Below are 19,724 nucleotides of genomic sequence, written 5' to 3'. Positions count from 1 at the left end.
TATTAACATTCACTGTTAAATGTCTTTTTTTTTTAGTGTGTGGTGTACCCAGACTATTTCTTTGTTTTATTTATTTTATTCCGTCTCCACAAAAGGAGCAAAAACAGACAGTATTTTCTTTTCATGACTAGCTACAGTTGCTTACGGTTTATTACAGCCTGGCATTTCTAATGATCTCATTATCAAGTACTACACCATCAGCCAACCTCCCACTCACACCTACAACATACAAAAATACTCTCCACACAGCTGCTATTTCTGGATTAAAACTGGCACTTCAGCTTGCTGTGTAGTCCTGGAAACCTCAGGCATCACATTTTCTTTTCTCATGTTTGAAATATTATGCAAACTTTTTCTTCCATTTTCTGACTAGAATAAAATCGTGTTATTTTAACCTTTAAAGTGTATGTACAAGGCATATCCACAATGTGCTTAATATGGCATATATATACTGAGCATCAAAATAAACTTATCACTTCTATTTGAGCATCAAAAGAAACTTATCATTTATATTTGGATAAAATTCACTAGATGTGATCGAAAAATGACAAACTCTGTTTTAGAGCTGGTGCAGTGACTTTTTATTGTGCTGATTAACAATTGACATCACGAAGATGCTGCAAAATGATCCGTCAATCTTGAGCAGGTGTTGTGACTCTTGGTCTCCCAGTTCGTGGCCTTTTCATTGACAGAGTGTGTCTGGTTATACCGTCTCGCCAGGTTTGAAATTGCTGGCTGTGACCACCGAAGACACAGAGACACAGTACGCTGACCTGTTATAATAGTGCTACGTCTCTTCTGATGCTCGGTATATATCCCGCAGTCTAGTTATAACTTGGATATTCTGGCTACCAGCCCTTAACAGCAATGACCAGGCCCCCAGTGCCACTAAGTACAGTACCTGAATATTAGTAAATGGAACCAAATAATTGCAAATGTTATGCTACATAGCTATTTATGTATTTTAAAATAAATGTGTTTATATCTATATAATATGTATCTAACTTAACTTTTAAATTTGAATTATGTTGTTGTTGTCGTAATCATACACCTTACATTGGTGTATTAACTGTAATATTTGAAAATAATTAGAAAAAAATGACAAGGGACAGGGGAAACAATTAAAATAAAATGTGGAAATACAATTTACTGCACATGTAAAGGTAAAGGTAATGGCTATAATTATGCATTTATAGAACTAGCTGTTGTGGCCTCATATTTGTTAGCTGTAAGGGACAATCTGTTTAATAAACAATAACATTAGCAGTTATGACCTTTTACCTACAAAGAGTGTCATATATACAAAGTGTATTTCTAGGACACAGATTCTGGAACTCTCTTTGACAAGGAGCTTATCTATGTGCATATTAACATTATGTGAGGTGTGGACCCAACCAGCCTTGGATATTTACATTCTGATCCATTGCCTGTGGTAGTTCTTTCTGAGAGCACTGCAGTCCCTTATCTTGCATTGATGTCATGTTCATAATGAATAGTGAAGCGCTTTCATATGGCATATATCAACATACCCTTGACAAGCTGTCCTGTCTAATGTCAAAATCCGTGTCATGTAATATGCACAAAGGCTTGAGTTGAGAATTCCACCTCAGATACTGCTGACAAACTTGAGTGACAAGGCTTACAACACTACAGATACCCAAGAGCCAGAGGAGTCATGTCTGCAGTATCTTCAATCCAGATGCTTTACAACCTAAGTAGCTCCTAGGAGACCTTTCTGTAGCAAAATGCATCCACGTTTTAGTGGATGCTCTGAACCACCAACAAAAGGGTTTGGATGTGATGCTCAACATTGCACAATAATCAATTTTTACAACAATATCAAAATCAAATTTGAGGTTAAGGTTAGAGATCAATATAATGACCTATATAACTGTTATCTTTTTTCCAAATCCGTATGCCTTATTATTCCCTTGCTATGGTTTTATGGTTAACATGACACAGAAATCTCACGTTGACCTCCTTTGCTGTTGCAACCAATATTGTCCCTCAGGTAAGTGGCTTTGTATTGCACAGGCCTGGCAGTTGGCCTTTCCAGGCTGCTGATAAAAGCAGGTCGATTGTAGCCAGGGGGCCTGGCCAAGTGGATTTCCACCCAGAAATAAAGCTCACTGACATCCAGCTGCAACATCTGACCTAGGCATCATTTATTAATTCCACCTACTGGATTGAACAGCCTGAGGAATGTACCAACTACCAATATAAGCTAAAACCTTTTTAGAAGGAAAAACTTGAGGTCTACATAAATGGTGTAATTTAAATCACTAGGACACAAATCTCAGTTAAACCATGAAGAGCTGACCGTGTGCCCATATGTACACAAGTTTGTTCTACTTTTGTTACTTCTTCAATATAGCTATCACACACTTACTTGTGTCTTCTTTGCAAAGGTTATTTGCAATTAATGACCCCTGTGTTCACATTCAAATGCTAGAGTTTTTATTAAGGTGTATAAGAAATAGATGACAAGCATATTTGACCTTGCATACAAGCTAGGTTTTACAAACTGCCAAGTTATGGTTTATGGTTTGTTAACACAAACCCAGGATTTTATATCATCTGAAGTAGGATTCCAAAATGAGTATGAAAAAGTATTTTACAAATATTGCATTTCTTTCAGCATATGGCATAGGAGGTTAAATAACAAAAATAAATTAATACGTGTGTAGTGCTTGCAATCAATGGCACCAAATACAACAAATGTTAAAAAGAAGTTAAAAATCATAGCATGCCTACAGGGCGGGTTTGAACAGGCAGTTGCTATCAATGGAAAAGTGTCTGTTCTAGACATGTTTAGTACCCAAGGTGTCCCTAGTAGACTGAATTACAGCGTACTGGCACAAAGCCATTTCTGGTGTACATCATAGCGATGGGCCATCATGTGCTTTGGGTTAATGCACTCCATCATTAGTAGAGGTAAGGAGTGTATTAAACAAAATCAATCAGGGTTTTATTTTCCTGCTATGATGTCTTGAGCCATCAATGGTTATATAAACCTTGAAGCTTCTGAAATAGAGCATTGCTTTCAAGTTGCATAAATGACAGTGAGTCTAAAAGCTTGGTCCATATATCAATAACATGAAAACAAAAAAAAACCTACAATGTATTGATTCTAATATACTGGTATCCTTTATAGATGTCTATCTTTCAAAAAATAAACTGCAAGCCTAGTCTTCATGTATTATGCAGTATTTTCAAACTGATGCAATGTAGAACGTAGGCAGCAGACTTGAATTTTAAAAATCAAAACTCTTCCTGCAAAACTCAGACAGGTCATGCATTGATTGATTATTTTCTTTGTTATGCAGATTACTTTAATTAGATAATTACAAGCTGTTGTTCGGTCAGGGATTGAACTCCTCACCTCCCAGTCTATACCTCAGCAACAATCACAGGGCAGCCCTGCAATCGGGACCTGCAAGTATCACAAACCATGATACTTTATTTAACCTGTGGGGTACCTTCATGTTTGTGATAAAACGTGATCCCTTTAAAACCCACGTGAGATCTACATGGCACACGGAAAAGCATGGCCAGTGAAACGTATTGAATGATTCAAATAGCTATACACTTTTAAATAAATCAGTAAAGTCACCCTCCTTTACGGTATGGTCGTACTGTGGTTCTGGGCTGTCGCTTATAAATATAAATCCTTTTTTCATTCCACATAGTTCACACAACCAGAAGAGTGGCTGGTCAATAATGCACCACGTTCTTAGATCATCTAATGAATTATGTGTGAGACAACCTAATTGATTTCCGTTTACACTAAATGTATTCATGGTGTTGCATGCATAGGACAGTGTTCCAGGGCAAAATATCTGTTCTCTAAGAAATACCATCTTGATTAATGCAGGGGTAAAGCGCTCAAATTATAGTGAGAATATTCTTCTGCATCCTGCATTCAGTAAAATGATGTTTTCTTGCTGTGTTTTAATCGCAATAATTTATAAACTTTGAAGTCAAAGGTTGTCACCTCTTGGTTTGAGCTACTTTCTCCACGTTGCTTCAACAACATATACAGTATATGTTGACCCTATGCAACGGCCATCCAAAACTCGAGGTAAAGAGCGCCTATTTATATATTGCCACTAGGGGGCGCCAAATATTTTTTTTTTTTACCAAAACTTGCCTACTTATCTTAGGTTTATTTTTCAATTTAAAATACATGCTTCTACCAAGCTTTAAAATACAGTCCCTTAAGGCAAATTTCACAAAAATGACAGTCAGTGATGTTGGGAATTCACAAATGCTTGAGTTGTATACATTGTGGATCTATTCCAGTGCTACACCTGCAATTGCCTCAAAGTTGTAGCTCCATATATACATATCAGTGGCTTAATTAACACCTTCAATTCACAGCCGGATGTGCCTGTCAAAACTAGGGAATACTGTAAGTGTACTTTTATTAAATCTGTTTTTCAGATTTTGCCAGTTGGAAAAGCTTTGGAAACTGTCTTTCTTTGATCAATAATGCTCCATGATCTGCCTACAAAGTGCCTCTCCAAAGTACTGCTGCCTCTTGTTCTTGATTGGATACGAGCACGATGTGGATTATACTGTACAGACACGCTTCACTGCTTTGTACTGCAGAATAATCACCAGGAGTCTGTACAACATTGCATCTATATTAGTATAAACACATGCTGTTTCCACACATGAAAAAAATATTTATGAATGCTATTCTTCTGAAATATAAGTTTGATAGAATTTTGTTTGTGCGTAACGTTTTTATTAAATGATTAAATTTCAATGCTTCAAATATGATTTGGTCTATTCTTTTTAGAACCCTGTGTTGTTCAGTATATAACAGCTCCATATAGAATCTAAGCAAAACAAGCGTTCAAGAGAAAACCCGAAGGAGATATATTATTAAATAAACATGTAGAATACCCAGACACACTCTTTTCTAAGAGTCTGCTTGCAACACAAAATATACTGAATTTGATTGCTGGCATCTGCACTCTTTGAAGCTCTGTACTCCCTGTGATGAATACCCCTTATAAAAGTTTACCATAATTCATAGCAAAGCGTAATAAAGCACAGTGAAAGCATGGTAAAGCATAGGAAAGCATGGTAAAGAACATTAATAAACATGGTAAACCAGGGTAAATTATGGTTAAGGTATTACCATGGAAAAAAGCAGGGGAAAAGTGCAAAAATACCATGGTAGACTTGTATAAGGGACTCCACAAAAGCGAAACCTCAAAATAAAACGAGATTCCTCGTGGCATTATTTGATACATGGACAAAATTGATAGCATCACATCTGTAGACATCAATGCCACAGGTGACAGGTGGTTGAGTCTGTTTGTTCCAGATAAGGAAACTCATTCTGTATGACAGACAGGGACCGAGGTTTGCACCTGTCCCCTGTCAGTGTGTCTGAACCCCCCACTCACGACAAAGATAAGCATTCTTTTTCAGCTTCGAAATATTTCCGCCACAAACCTACAGTACTGAAAAAGAAGCTTTGTTTAATGCCGAATTCATTGTATCACCAATAATAATAATAATAATAATAATAATAATAATAATAATAATAATAATACTGTATATTAAGCATCCCTATGGGAAAAGTGTAACCCATCAAGCTGGAATATATATATATATATATATATATATATATATATATATATATATATATATATATATATATATATATATATATATATATATATATATATATATATATATGTTTAGTTATACCAAAACTGTATACAGAAAACCCCGCAAATTCAGCAGACTGAGAACTTTACCCCTAAAGTACTGGATCAGGCATTTATTTAATCTAGAAATCAATCTTCTCATATTTTGGTGTTAAACAATCACAAATAATCTTGAAACACATTTTAAAAATACTTAACATTAAAATACTTAATTTAATGTTAACTAGCTTTAGGCTACTGTAACAGTATTTTCCTATCCACGTCTCCCCGGTTCATTTTTTTAATGCAGGGGGAGGGGGCATTTGCTTAATTGTGCAATTTAAATGCACGGTGAGTGTCAAATTTACCACTGGTCTTGACAGATTACAAGTTTGGATGAGTTGTAATTTCACTAATTGAAATCATAATCACTGTACTGTAGTTCCAAAAACGCCCGCTTCTCCTTTAAGCAGCCAATTTCATTGTAATCTGGGTCTCGGCTCCCACTCGCTACACTGGATGACGCTAGTTTCTACTTAGTGCTGTAAACTCTGCTGACGTTAGACTGAGCGGCTCAGAACGCAGAAAGAGGGGTCGTTATATACCGGTTCTGAGGCAACAAACAAGACGCTCTTCACACACCATCAGTATTACATGCCATCACAACAAAGAAACATACCAAATCTCAGTCGACCTCAGTGCAATGGGCAGAAGAAGTGAAATCCCACCCTCGCTCTATGGTAAGTGTTTCCATCTTCGTTTAATGCTTTCTCACGATATCAAACACGTATGTAACTTGTTTAATAGCAGTGAAGCAGTGGGATTTCTTCACAACTGTACTTTTGCTACCGTACCAAGCGAACATGATGTGGCTGGCCTATTTACATTCGTGCAGTGTTGAAAGTGCAGCGGGGATTTGATTGTATAGTACTGTTCAGTACCTCATTACTAATTATTTCCGTTATTCCGTTATGGATATACAATCTGTCCTATATTAAAAGCATGCATGGATATAAGTCTGTGAATTGGTGACTTTTAATATAATTTACGATTAACTTTATAATACTGTGTTTTCTGTGTTTTTCTCGTTTCTATAATATTGTTTTCGTTAGCGAACCCATTTGTACTTCTGATGCACGGATTGTATTGAGGATTCGGTAAACTTGTAGCAAGGTAACACAGGAGGGCGTTCGAACCCATGTCACATGGCTGTTAGCATTACAAGTGCAGTATTTACAAGGAAAATACTGTGAGCCGCCGCTATTTTTACCACCGTATACAGTATACTTGCAGTCGAGTCTTGATTTTCAGGCACATCTTGGGGTGTAACGAGGTTGCTAAGGATAGAAAGTGCATTCGCTACTCTTGATTTCACGACCGTCAGAATAAAACACCATCAATACCTGCCAACGTTGATCACACAGTATGTATTCACACATCGCAAGCAAATGTTATCATAGCCCTTCGGGGAATAAATACTATGTCTGCTAACTGTAGGAGGAACGGTTCAGTCAAAAACCATTGTTTGCTTTGTTGGACAGTGAAAACATAAAGCTGCACGTGTAACCAAACAACGGAATGTGAAACTAAAGTACTGATGATAATAATAAAACAAACAAACAAACAAACAAAAAACATTATCATAGGTTGACAAGATTTGCATACAATTAACACAGATTATTTGCGTTGGTTTTAATGTACCGATCATTTTGGTGTTACATAAAGAATGACATGCCGAGGGGTTTGACTGATAACGCTGATACTGTGTTGAGGCTCTGTTCTGAATGCGTCTGTTGACAGCAGCACAGTGAGGTTAAATTATATGCATGATTCTTCACAAATAATATTTTATCGCTGTGTGCTGATTTGATATTTTGCAAAAGATTGTGCAGAAATATTTTTGGTAACTACGGGATGCACAGCCCAACACGATTGCATGCAACGTTATTTATTTATTTTTCACGTATTTAATTTAATTTAAAACAAAAAACAACTTTCCCTTAACTTTTTATGATGTCAGCTATTATCCTGAGCTGAATTGCACAAATGTTGAAATGTAATCATATTGCCCTATATGGCAGTTTCTGACTAAATTCACTGATGAGTGTTGGGTGTTAGCAGCTGCGTTTCAAGACTATTAAGTATTCTACATAGATATAGCAGGTACACATTATGACTACTGCTGCTGTGCTAGCAAAGAGCCAATGTAGTGATTAGTGTTTATTAATAATAATAATAATAATAATAATAATAATAATAATAATAATAATAATAATAATAATTTCCCCATTCAATTTTATTGTGACCTTTAAAAAGCCATTTGGATGCATTTTCAAGGGGTCTGTGAGATAATGACATCACATAATGTATCTTTTTGTGGAAGTAAATACTCTTGCCATGCTACAGTTAACTTACACTGTATTTCTATTTAATTCAGTCTGAAGAACATCCTCATAACTATCCCTTTGTATCTAAACCCTCGACGAATCGCACACTATTTAGGAAGCAGCCTCAGCTTCTAACATTTTACTATACAGTATATCTCTTTCAAACCTTATGTCATTAATTGCTGTAATGTACTCGCTTATTATTTCTGTACATAAACAGTGATAACTCAGACTATGACACACAGAATTTACATTTACTTTTAGAATAGGTGAGTATGATTTGCTAACAAATGAAGTTAATAATTGAACAGTGTAGCCTTATTAAAGACAGTAAAACTGGGTTTGGGAGATGAGGGAGGTCTAGAGAGAGGTGATATTTCAAAGAGGAACATTTGCTTTCTTTGGATCACCACTGGTTATGTTATCCAGTGAGAATCTGCATTTTAGCTCAGGACTTAACTGAACTTCATGCAGAGAGTTTTATTGGATTCATGTGTAAGGTACTAGCGTGTGATTTTGAAATCTTCCACAGCTTTCAGCAGGAGCATCCAAGACCTCTGGAAGTTTACATGGTTCCCAATATGATGAATGGTTACTAGTGTTGCTGGTAAAATAACAGATGTGCAATCAGATGAAAGAGTAAGGGAGGTCTTACAATGACACAGGCTGAATTTGAGGCTGCGTCGCTGGCCCCATGTTGGCATTCTGCATAGCCAGTATTGAACTTGTATAGATCCATTGTTGACATCTGTTGGCACATTAATTCAGCCCCTCTCTAGAAATGCTGTCCAATCACCCTATTAGTTATGCATATGATGTGCCCTACATTTGTGAAGTCCAATGTAAACAAACCCTGTTTCAAGCTTGGCGCGTCACAGTTCAAGTTTGTTCAAGTGCTGTAGCATAGCAGAGGTTGTAATTGTAGATATATATTTGTATTATTATGGCACCATTAGTATTACTTTTGATAATTCTGGCTATGGCATACTGAATTTACATTTACATTTAGAATGGGTGAGCATGATTTGCAAACAAATCTCTGCTTAGTTTAAGATATTTGAGCAGCGTAAGCCTTAAAGCCAGTAAAACTGAGCTTGGGAAGGGTGTGAGGTCAGGGGGGCGGTGACATATATCAGAGGAACATTAAGCCAGATTAATTGACTCAGTCCTTATCCCATTTTTCAGCTTTGAAGCAGACTCTTTCTACATCTATCTCAGTGCATCACCCGTAGCTTAGTGGCACAGTCACACAGGCCATTCTGAGGTGCTGTTTGTGAGAAGTTGTTCATCTTAACTCTTTAGCTGAGCCCAAACCAATCTTTCTGCCCATTGGCGACTGTGCTGTATCTAATGCTAGTGAGTATAAGGGTCTATGGAATATATCATTTGTCACTGTAATGAAATAGGGTGGTATATTCAGTACTCACACGAGGGAACATTCAGTGTGTGCTGCAGTGCCTTTATTGAAATAAGTATGAATAATAACACAACTCCAATATTGCTATGCATATAATGGTATATTAAAGTAATTGTAGCTAGCAAAATATTTGCCTAAAATTCCTCCACCATGCACATCTATTCAAATATGCAGTTTTGAAAGAAGCATGTTACAACAAACGTGTTTTCATTTCAAAACTTGACAGTACTGGTACTACACTAAGTTAAATGTAGATAATGGGAGTAAGAATGGCTAAGATTTATGTAATTATTTTGTTAACTACACTTAGTTTAAGGAATATGTTCAGTTAATGCCATATTATTCTCTGTATAGATATATGGTAACATGCATATTCTTCAAAGGTAACATTATTTTTGGCGGCACATGTTTTCTTTTCGTGGTGTTAGAGAATAAAAATTAATGAATGTAAATGAGTTGTTCTTTTTAGCTCTTATTTAACAAGGATAATAAAACCCCTGAGATAAACATCTAATTTATAAAAGTGTCCGGGGGGGGCGGGGGCAGCTTAATTGTCATTGTACTGTGCAGAGCAGTGTTACCCTAATACAAATATGGTACACATAATCATAATTACAGAATTATATCTGGTGATTAAAATTCCTATTAGTGTTCCTATTAGATTGTAAAAATGTATACACTTCATAAGCTGCTCTTCCCTTCATGAGAAAGTGCACAAAAGCTTTCTAAATGCTACAAAAATGGCATTGCCGAGTTTAATCATACGCAATGTATTCATTCTCACAAATGCTAATTCCTTTGTGTTATGTTTAAAATGAACCCAGTCTCCTGTTTATTTGCAATAAGACAGGGTATGCAATATATTTGTTTCAATTTACTAATGAGTGCTTTGACCATCTTGTTTTGTGTGGAAATTTAAACAGAATGTTATTGAACTGATCAACACCAAGAGTGGAGTTTACTTTGGACAGTAGTAGAATTGTACGAGCAGAGCTCCCTGTATGAATGTTAATTTCTGACTTTTGGAGGAGAATTTTAATCTATTTCCAATTCCAGCAAGATCTTTCAGGCAGCACAGGGCTTCTTTGTTTGTCATGCACTGTAAACACCAAAACATAGAAACATTGTATTATTGTCTCTGTGCATGTTTGTCTTTCCCAAATAGTTTTAATTTGGACACAGCTCCTTGTTGGCTGAAGTGGCAGTGGTTCCCAAACTAGGGGCCTGGGACCCCTGAGGGACCACAAGACATACACAAATATTCTTTATCCAAATGACCCGGACAAAGCAATGCTCCCCAGGCCGGGTGATCATTTTATTAACATGAACACTGCTGTTCGGTTCTTGGGATTGTAACCCTACTTTGAAGTCAGGTATACTATACATTTCTGATGTTCATTTCCAGTACCGCGCTAACATTATATACCATTATAGAACAAAAAGGGGGTTTGTAGGAAGGGTTAGGTTCACAGTCAGGATTCCTAATATCATGGGCTGAAGAACATGAAGTCAATAAAGGAGGGATCCACTAGGATTTGTATTGCCAGAAATGAAGGTGATGAATGTTACTACCATCAAAAGGACCAAAGGTAGTAAACTGGTCTTACAGAGAACTGAACTTTTATAGAGATTTTCCCCAAAATGGAAGTGGACTGACAGTGAGCTGCCTTAATTGTGAGCTGTTATTTCTGTAGAGATGGTCACATGGTGAGAGTACATGGGGGTAGAGCTCAAATGCCCTATAGATTAACTCAACCAAATGCCTTGAAACTTGCTAAACTCTACTTAACTTTATTCTGCAAACAATTACACATGCAATACTGTGCATTCCATATATTTACACATATGCCTTTGAAATCTTATCAGTAATACCAGTGTTAATGAAGAAACTGTTGTAAAACACCAAAATGCAATTCTGGTCTCAGTGTCTCTAGGGTGTATTTACTGTAGGGTAAACATAAGGCACATAGTTGTCTTTCTAAAGGGTAAGAGGAACGGTTGATTGTATTCTCTTGTAGATCGATGGACAATACTGAAGGCTAACGGGGTAAGAGTCCGTTAACAAAAGCTGATTTAATTGATTCTTTAATTAATGTTCAGTAAATCTCAAGACGACTAAAGTGTTACTTGCCCTGATTTACTGATGGGCACCAAATGCTTATATTCACATACCCAGAATATTAAGATGACGTTTAAATGAAGGGAAAATATTACATTATTAATATGTGTTTTCATAATTTCTGGTTAATACGATACTGCTCAATCAACTCTTTAATATCCAGCTATTTATTTATTTATTAATTTAGGGTGCCCAATTATTTTACCCCCTAATTTCTCCCCAACTTAGAGTGTCCAATTGCATTCCATCACAGCATCAATTCCCTGCAACAGCTCAGGAGAACTGAAGGTCAGTGGTGGTCCTCTGATCTCATGACCAAACCCATGCCTCTTTACACCCACATGCGGAAGTTGCCTGCAGCTCACCATGGTTTTGGATGGTTTTGCCTTCCCTGCCTGCCAATGCAATGCTTCCCCTGGAATCCCCAGCGAATAACATTTACTTCACATAGCCAGGAAGTGAATATGAGCTCCCATGACTCTATGACTCACCCTGCACACCACGCAGCCATGCTTTTTCCAGATGAGCCTCTGACCAAATCCAATCAACCGCCTTCAGCATCGAGTTGTTATTATTTTCAGATTGCCTGAAAGGAGTAAACAGTCTTTGTGGTGAATAACAGATTTGGTTATAAACTCCCTTTATCAAGGTTGACTTAAAAATGATTTACATCTGTATGGCAATGAATTTGAAACTTTTGACAGTTCAAAGACGCCTCACTATTCTTGAAGCATCAGCTTTTGTGAAGGTGAATGTTGTACAGCAAGGTAAGAGTAAAATGAGTAATTGTGTCATCATCTAGATTAGAACAAGTGCATAGGAGGACAAGTCACTGACAGCAAATCAGTTGGCTTGGAACTTTGCAACCAACTACATAGTATTGAACAATATTTCATTAATTTCATCAGAGGATATTTCAAGCATTGGGCCCAGGACTAGTTTGTAGTTTGTTTTTTCATCTGTGACGGAGCACTTTCTAAACTGACAAAGTTACACCGCACATTTGTTATGGCTAATAAATATATACTGTACAGAATAAGTCTGTAATTCCTTTGAGGGTTTATCAGTGTCACCAGAAACTGAAGAGTGTCAACTGGTTCTAGCCAAATTTCTTGTAAAGTGTATCTAAAGTATATATAAAGTGTATCTAAAGTATATATACATTTATTTCACTTATGTTTTTTTATTCTGCTCTTCCACACATTTCTCCTTGTTTTCCTCAGCTAAATCTTTAAGTCTGTAGTGCACTGGAAGATTTAAGGTATCTGGCTTCTAACACAGGAGGAAATTGGCCACCATTGTTGAGCATGTTCTTTCGGGAGGCTGCTGGCTGTTTTGGTTCATTGTGCATACACAACTGGAAAACTGACTTCTATCCAAAAAACTATTCTTGGGCAGTGTCTACCAAATATGTGAATAGATTCCATTTTAAATTAGCTTTCTAGTACCTTATGTTTGGAAGCAAAGAATAATCAATCTTAAAACTACTAAAAGCAATGCATGCTACAGAAGATTTATTTTTTATCCAACATCTGTTTTCACAGCAGCTCCTTCATTTATTAATATTATAGTAATTTAGCAGACACTTTAATCCAAAGTGATTTACAGAGACTTGGGGGTGAACTATGCATCACAAATGCTGCTGCAGAGTCACTTACAATAGGACCTCGGGTTTACGTCTCAGCTGAAGGACGGAGCACAAGGAGGTTGAGTGGCTTGCTCAGGGTCACACACAATGAGTCAGTGGCTGAGATGGGATTGAACAGGGAACCTCCTGGTAACAAGCCCCCTTTCTGTAACCACTGGACCACCAAGCCTGAACAAAATACAATTGTTAAGGCTGTAGCAACACACTGAAGCATTCTAGTTTCTGTATTTAATAGAATAAATTAGTATCCATTTTCATTAATATTAACTTTTGTTTAAAAGTGGGAACCACGGCAGTGAAAGCCTTCATTTTGAATCGTGATACTTCTTTATATGACATGAACCAGGTTAGGAACTTAAACAATGAACCACCTAACACACAACACCATGCGTGCTCCATTATAAAGTTTATCATGGTTATCTAGTGTCCCATGCATACAGTGCATTTAACACTGAGCTTTTACCTCTACGTATGTTATCATACATACTGTAGTGCAAGTAGTTGAAGATTAATGGTTGCTTTATCTTACCACATCACATGCAAATCACCCTTTCAGGACCATATGATTTCTAATGATTGATGTATCATCTTTTATATTGTGCTGTCTATCATGACTGTATTATTACACAGATAAAGTACTAGTGAGTTCAATATGGCATCCAGCACTGTTTCACTAAAGGTTTGAATTATGGTTCATCTACAACTAACTGTATTCCTCTATGCGTATTTTTTATTTTTAATTGCCTGGGTCTGAGTTTAATCTATACTTGCAGGAGAGAACTCAGGACACACTCAATATGAATAACTAAACCTGCAAAGAATTAGAGAATGCTCTGTATTTGCATCAGTTTCCCTAATGCCTGTGGGAAAACTGATGCAAATAACTGATCTGGCACGTTGCTGATTTTGAGTTGTAATTAATTTGATCAATTCATAACGTTGGCAACCAAAATGGGACGAATGGCTTAATCAAGCATTGGAAATTATGCTTTTATCATAAATCAAGGCTGTGTCAAAATCAGCACAGCTGTAATATATGTTTCTTTAGCACTCGATGGTGAAAAGGGTTGAGGCACCTGCTGTGTTTCTTTATAGCTTAGTCTACAGGTAGTGACAGTCCTAAGATGCCCATCCGGTTACTCGCTGGGGTGATTTTTAAACCGCTAATTAAGTAAGAATCTGATCCTGTACAGTTAGGTGTAAAACAGTTAGCTCCATATCTCTTGGTTTGAGGATTACAAACTACTGGTGTAGCTTGGAAAGCCCTTTTAGGGCCCTGTAGGAATTTAAAATCAATTCTAATTTGCACTAAGAACCAATGTAGCATAGCCAGAAGTTACGCTGACTCATTCTACTTGGGTCTCTCAGCAGCATCCAAATGCCAGTGTGGGGTTTTAAACAGCCCCCAATCCAAAAGCTTCTGGGCTACCTTTAGCGCTATTAAAATAGTGAGGAAGACTAGTTTCATTCTTTAGAATACCGAACCAGATCAGAACATGTTTGTGTGCTAAAAAAACATCTGGTGCAAATTTTAACACTGTTTTAACAGACTAATAAGCATCCGAGACTATACTAATGGAGCTCGCTGTGCACACATTATTTAAAGCTCTTAGGAAATCCTTCCTGTACTGTTGCTCCCCTGTGCATTAGTGGACAGGAATGCATAAATAAAACAATGGAGTGGTTGAAACATCACATGACATTCTGCTTCAATGAGACAACACTGGATCTTCATACCACCTCTGCAGGATTAATGAACCTGCTGTTTTGATGACCGTGTTTATGGAGTTCACTGGTGTTGTAAGGGGCTTGACAACATGCATTTGTGAAGCATTGAACATTAAAGACTCCTTGTGGCAATGTGCCCCGCCCCTGTGTGCAATTGTGTGTTATGTGTTGTATGTTGCGTGCGTGTGTTAATGTTGGTGTATAGATTGGTACACGGGATATAAACGGGTCTGTGTTTCACGTGTATTTAAAAAGTGTAGATTTGTATTTAGGCACGAGGAGGGCACAAATCACTTCACGTGCTGGTTAAATGTAATATGTGAGCACGGGGTTGCACAGAATTAATTCACGTGCTGGGATTCAAGTGAATAATTAATTAGTAATTGAATCCCAGCACAACAGTATAAATAGGCACATTTTTCTGTCACTCGTGGTTAGGTGTTCAGAGAGTGGAGAACGGGTGAGAGAGAAGGAGTTAAAATAAGTAAAATCGTAAACGTAAAGTGTTTGTTCTCACCGTGTTTGTTTGTCTGTCCGTGCACCGTTTGTTTAGTGTTAGTCGTTTTGTATGTCTGTTTATTTTGGCGCAAGTGCCGTGTCCTGTTTTTGTGCTGTTTCAACCCTTTTATTTGTTAATAAACGCTGAGTGCAGCCATTGCACTCAGCTCATCACAACCACCCCTCTCTGTGTTTGAATTCCTTTCTGGTCTGACGCAACCCACTCTGGCCGTCTTTGTGACACTCCTCTATAGTGTTCTGCTGTGTTCTAAACCGTGGGAAATGCAGACAGACAAGAATGACATTAATTAGTTGTACTTCTGTTAGCCTGGCCTGTTGTAATGTTTTAGTTTGCAATCTGTCATTCACACTGTTTTTTTTGTGCTGTTTTATGTGTTTACATACAGACTGGCTGGTATAGCAATAGTGATCCTGTTGTAATGGTGCTAGTGCGAGGTTCCTGTGGTCTGAGAAATACTGCCAAAATAACACAACGGCGCCAACCACACTCCCAACCAATAATCTGCTACTCAACACATGACATGGTGTACCAATGTTTGTTGCTAAGTATTTATCCATGAATTCTGAAGATTATTACATTTTCATTGCCGGTAGTATGTAATCATGTGTTGCAGCCAAATGAGGAACTATCATGGTAGAATTGATAGTGGTTCCAGGCTGGTCGTGGTTCATGGAAAAATGAACCACTACCAGCCTCGTTTTGAAAGGACTGAGAAACCAAAGTGAAAAGGCTGAGAAACACTGTGCTGCTTCATATAGAAAAACATGTAAATATATCGCTGTTCAATTCTGAAAAGAGGTGGACTGACCTTGTTATACATGTCTTTCTTTTATATAGCGCAAGATGCTATTTAAGGCCTTTTGAGTAACGTGGCGTGATTTTAATCAGTAGAATATGGTGTCTGTTTCACAATATGGTGTCTGAGTCATTAAGGCAGGACCCTCCCAGGTGTTTTGATTATTTTCGCAAACATAGCAGACTGAAGAGACTTGCATGCACAGTTAGATGTTAAAATGCATTTGGATCTGTTGAATAGTGTGGCTTTTAATAAAACACAAATAGTTAATCAAAAGGACAACAAATGCACTCTGCTAATTTAGGTAATTATTACGCTATCTCAGCTGTGCTAAATGGTTTTATTGTTGCTCTTTTTAAATAGTCTTAAGATAGGAAATAATTTAAAAAGATGGAAGGAGCTGAACAGTTATTTAATGAGTGACTTTGAAAAGACAATTTAGAATGATTCTAGTTATGGGGAAAAGTGTAATGCTCTGCATTTACTTAATTGGCAATTACTCCACCAGGTCTCACGTGATTGGTTTAGAGTTTTTTTTTAGTTTTTTTATTTTTTATTTTTTAGCTTTAACCTTCAGTAGTTATTTTGATATTTAAAAAAAATGGTATTATACCACAAGCGTGGGTTTATATAATTTCATATTTCGTCCGAGATTGATGTGCATTTAGGCTGCAAATTAACAGACCGAGCTCAAGGTTCTATCTTAAAAGACAGTTGCAAAACAAATTGCGTTGAAGCATAGTCTGTTGAAAATGGAAGTACAGATCCGGCAGGTAAAATAGTCTTTGACTTTTTTGATTTAATATAAAAAATGTACACATTGCATTGCTATTTATTACAAATATATACTTGTGTTATAAACAGAATATTGCATGATCGTTCGTGGTATACAAATCAGAATAAAAAAAGTATACCAGAAATGATCATTCAGTATCCTCTCTATATATTACGATATCCATGTGCAGTATGAAGATTATTTATTAAAAGCATATCCATAACTTTAGACACTCAGTTGTACAACTATAAGGAGATAAAATATATAAGTCCAGTCTAAGGAGCTCCAAATGAACGGTTCCCACATGGTTACAATGTCATTAATAAGGCACGTGAAGGGACTACGATCAGCAGAAAAGAAAATACTGAACAGAGACCTGCCCAATACAAACACATTGTTTTTATTTCCCTGAAGTGATGTGTTTTAGATTTTCCACATTATTTATTTGAGTAGATTTGTTTAAGAAAAATGGTACTTTTACTCAACATGTTTAACAAGTGATTGTGTAGAATTATAAATATTTGTGACATAAAACAGAACAAAATATATTAGACAATATATGTGACACTTTATTGAGTAAGGTACGGTTGCACGTTGGTACGGAATAAAATATTTTAGAAAAGTATGAAGTTTGATATTAGTAAAGTGTGTACGGTGGGGCTGGCTGAAAATAAATACATTTCAGGAAAGGTATTATTGCTGTGAATAAACAAAGATGTCCACAGACTACAAGAAAGCAGTTTCTCCTGGCATCTAATCAATAATGACACACAAGTGTGATAGCTTTAGAATAGCTTGTATTACAGTACAATGCAGGGCCACGATGCCTTTAAGAAGTGTAAGAAAGTCAATCTAATCACTACACGTATAAGTTCAATTTCTTTTTTTTCCCTTTTAGCTTTAATCAATTACAATTCAGTTTTTTTTAACTGAATTTTAAATTAAACAGAGTAAACTAAACACTAAATACAAATGTCTCTACTGGTGTTGAACATTGTTTAACACCTTAAATCATTTTTCAAATCATCAATGCGTTTACTGAAACATAAGTTTTTGTCCTGGTGTTTTAAAGCATTCTTTTAATGTAAAATTTCTTAATTTAAAATATGGGAATTGTAAAAAAATAATTGTTTTATTGATTTATAGGAAACGTCAAGATATAAACCCTAATAAATATATACACACGCACACACACTGTATAGTACTGGTTGCTGTAGTCATCACAATGCTGAGCCAACTGTACACTTTTTTCTTTTTTTTATGCCATCACTTGTTTGAAGGCATAATTCTGCAGTTTATTATGGCAATCCAGGGAATATAACTTGCTTTGTTGCAGTGCTCAAGAAAGAGGATTTGAGTCAGTTCTTTAAATCGAAAGTGAGACATGATTGTAATGATACTAGGAGGGTTTAAATCAGGGGTGCCCAATCCTGGTCCTGGAGGGCCGGTGTCCTCCTGGCTTTTGTTCCAACTGCCCCCTAAATTACTTAATTGGACCAATCAAGCACTTATTAGAAGCTTAATTGGTCCAATTAAGCAATTTAGTGTACAGTTGGAACAAAAACCAGGAGGGACACCGGCCCTCCAGGACCAGGAATGGGCACCCCTGGTTTAAATCAAAGGCTGTAAACTTTGCTGTTCTGGGCCCAAAACATATTGACCCAGACTCACAGAGTCTGAGGATCTGACTAAATATATTGGCCATGCATGCAAGGAAACAGGCATAAACCCCACGAGTCATTAACACTAACGTATCCCAATACATTCAGCAAAACCTGTAAACTACAGTTAAGCAGCAAGTGTTTCTAGTACTGCTTGTCCCAAAGGGATACTGTCTACATTTTCTTTTTAAATGACATTTCTTAGCTGTATAATATCCCCTTGTATGTGTTCTCTATAATTCTGTATTGTAGTTTATGGTAACGACTGCCGTTCAGCCACAGGGTCTGCTTCTGAAGTGCAGCTATAATTTCAGTCCTTTCAAACCACTGTAACTAATTCATCTTTTCAAAACCGTGCTGTGGTAGATGCAGGAGGCTTTGCAAATGAACAGCATTTTCTTGTTGTTTGGTCTGGTCAGATTGGGTACATTTCTGAGTTTGCTTGAATGATGGGGAGACCCACAGGCATGGCATAGCAATTTGTATAGAGTGCGGATTGGAGATGAAAACTGTGGAGTCTGAACCCCTGTTAAAGTATAATATCACTGATTTGAGACCTAGCTTTTGAATTTGAAATTCATTGAAAACACTGCAGCTTGGTGGCAGCATTGAAAAGGGGGAATAATAATAATAATAATAATAATAATAATAATAATAATAATAATAATAATAACAATAATAATAATAATGGGTGATAATGACAGTGAAACGCTGAAATGGGGCAAATGATGTTCTAGCAAAGGGAGAGCCTCTATGGGCCAAACAGCCTCTTCTCATTCCCAACTTTTCTTATGTTCTTATAATAGGTTGATCTGTGGTTCTGGATGTTCCCTTTGTACACTGTATAACAAAGTAGCAATATATCCAAGCAACATAGAGAGCTGTATATAGATGTGGCAATGTGCCCCGCCCCTGTGTGCAATTGTGTGTTATGTGTTGTATGTTGCGTGTGTAAATGTTGGTGTATAGTCATTGGTACACGGGATATAAACGGGTCTGTGTTTCAC

The 19,724-nt window shown here is 36.8% G+C and overlaps 1 protein-coding gene across 4 annotated transcripts in view; it reads left to right on the top strand.

Moving 5' to 3' along the window:
- Positions 1 to 6,186: 6,186 nt before the first annotated feature.
- Positions 6,187 to 19,724, top strand: part of LOC117417087 (choline transporter-like protein 5) — a 72,350-nt gene continuing 58,812 nt past the window's right edge. For 2 of the 4 annotated variants that reach the window (XM_059034956.1, XM_059034955.1), the window contains exon 1: positions 6,189 to 6,406. In XM_059034956.1, the coding sequence (XP_058890939.1) occupies positions 6,370 to 6,406 (37 nt within the window). In that variant the 5' untranslated portion in view covers positions 6,189 to 6,369. Of the gene's footprint in view, positions 6,407 to 19,724 lie in introns of all 4 variants that reach the window. The other 2 variants (XM_059034953.1, XM_059034958.1) reach the window with 2 other exon arrangements.

The sequence above is a fragment of the Acipenser ruthenus genome, chromosome 12 (assembly GCF_902713425.1).
Source record: "Acipenser ruthenus chromosome 12, fAciRut3.2 maternal haplotype, whole genome shotgun sequence".
In the NCBI taxonomy this organism is placed as follows: Eukaryota; Metazoa; Chordata; class Actinopteri; order Acipenseriformes; family Acipenseridae; genus Acipenser; species Acipenser ruthenus.
The sequence above is the reverse complement of the archived record's forward strand: the minus strand, read 5'-3'. Positions and strand labels throughout refer to the sequence as shown.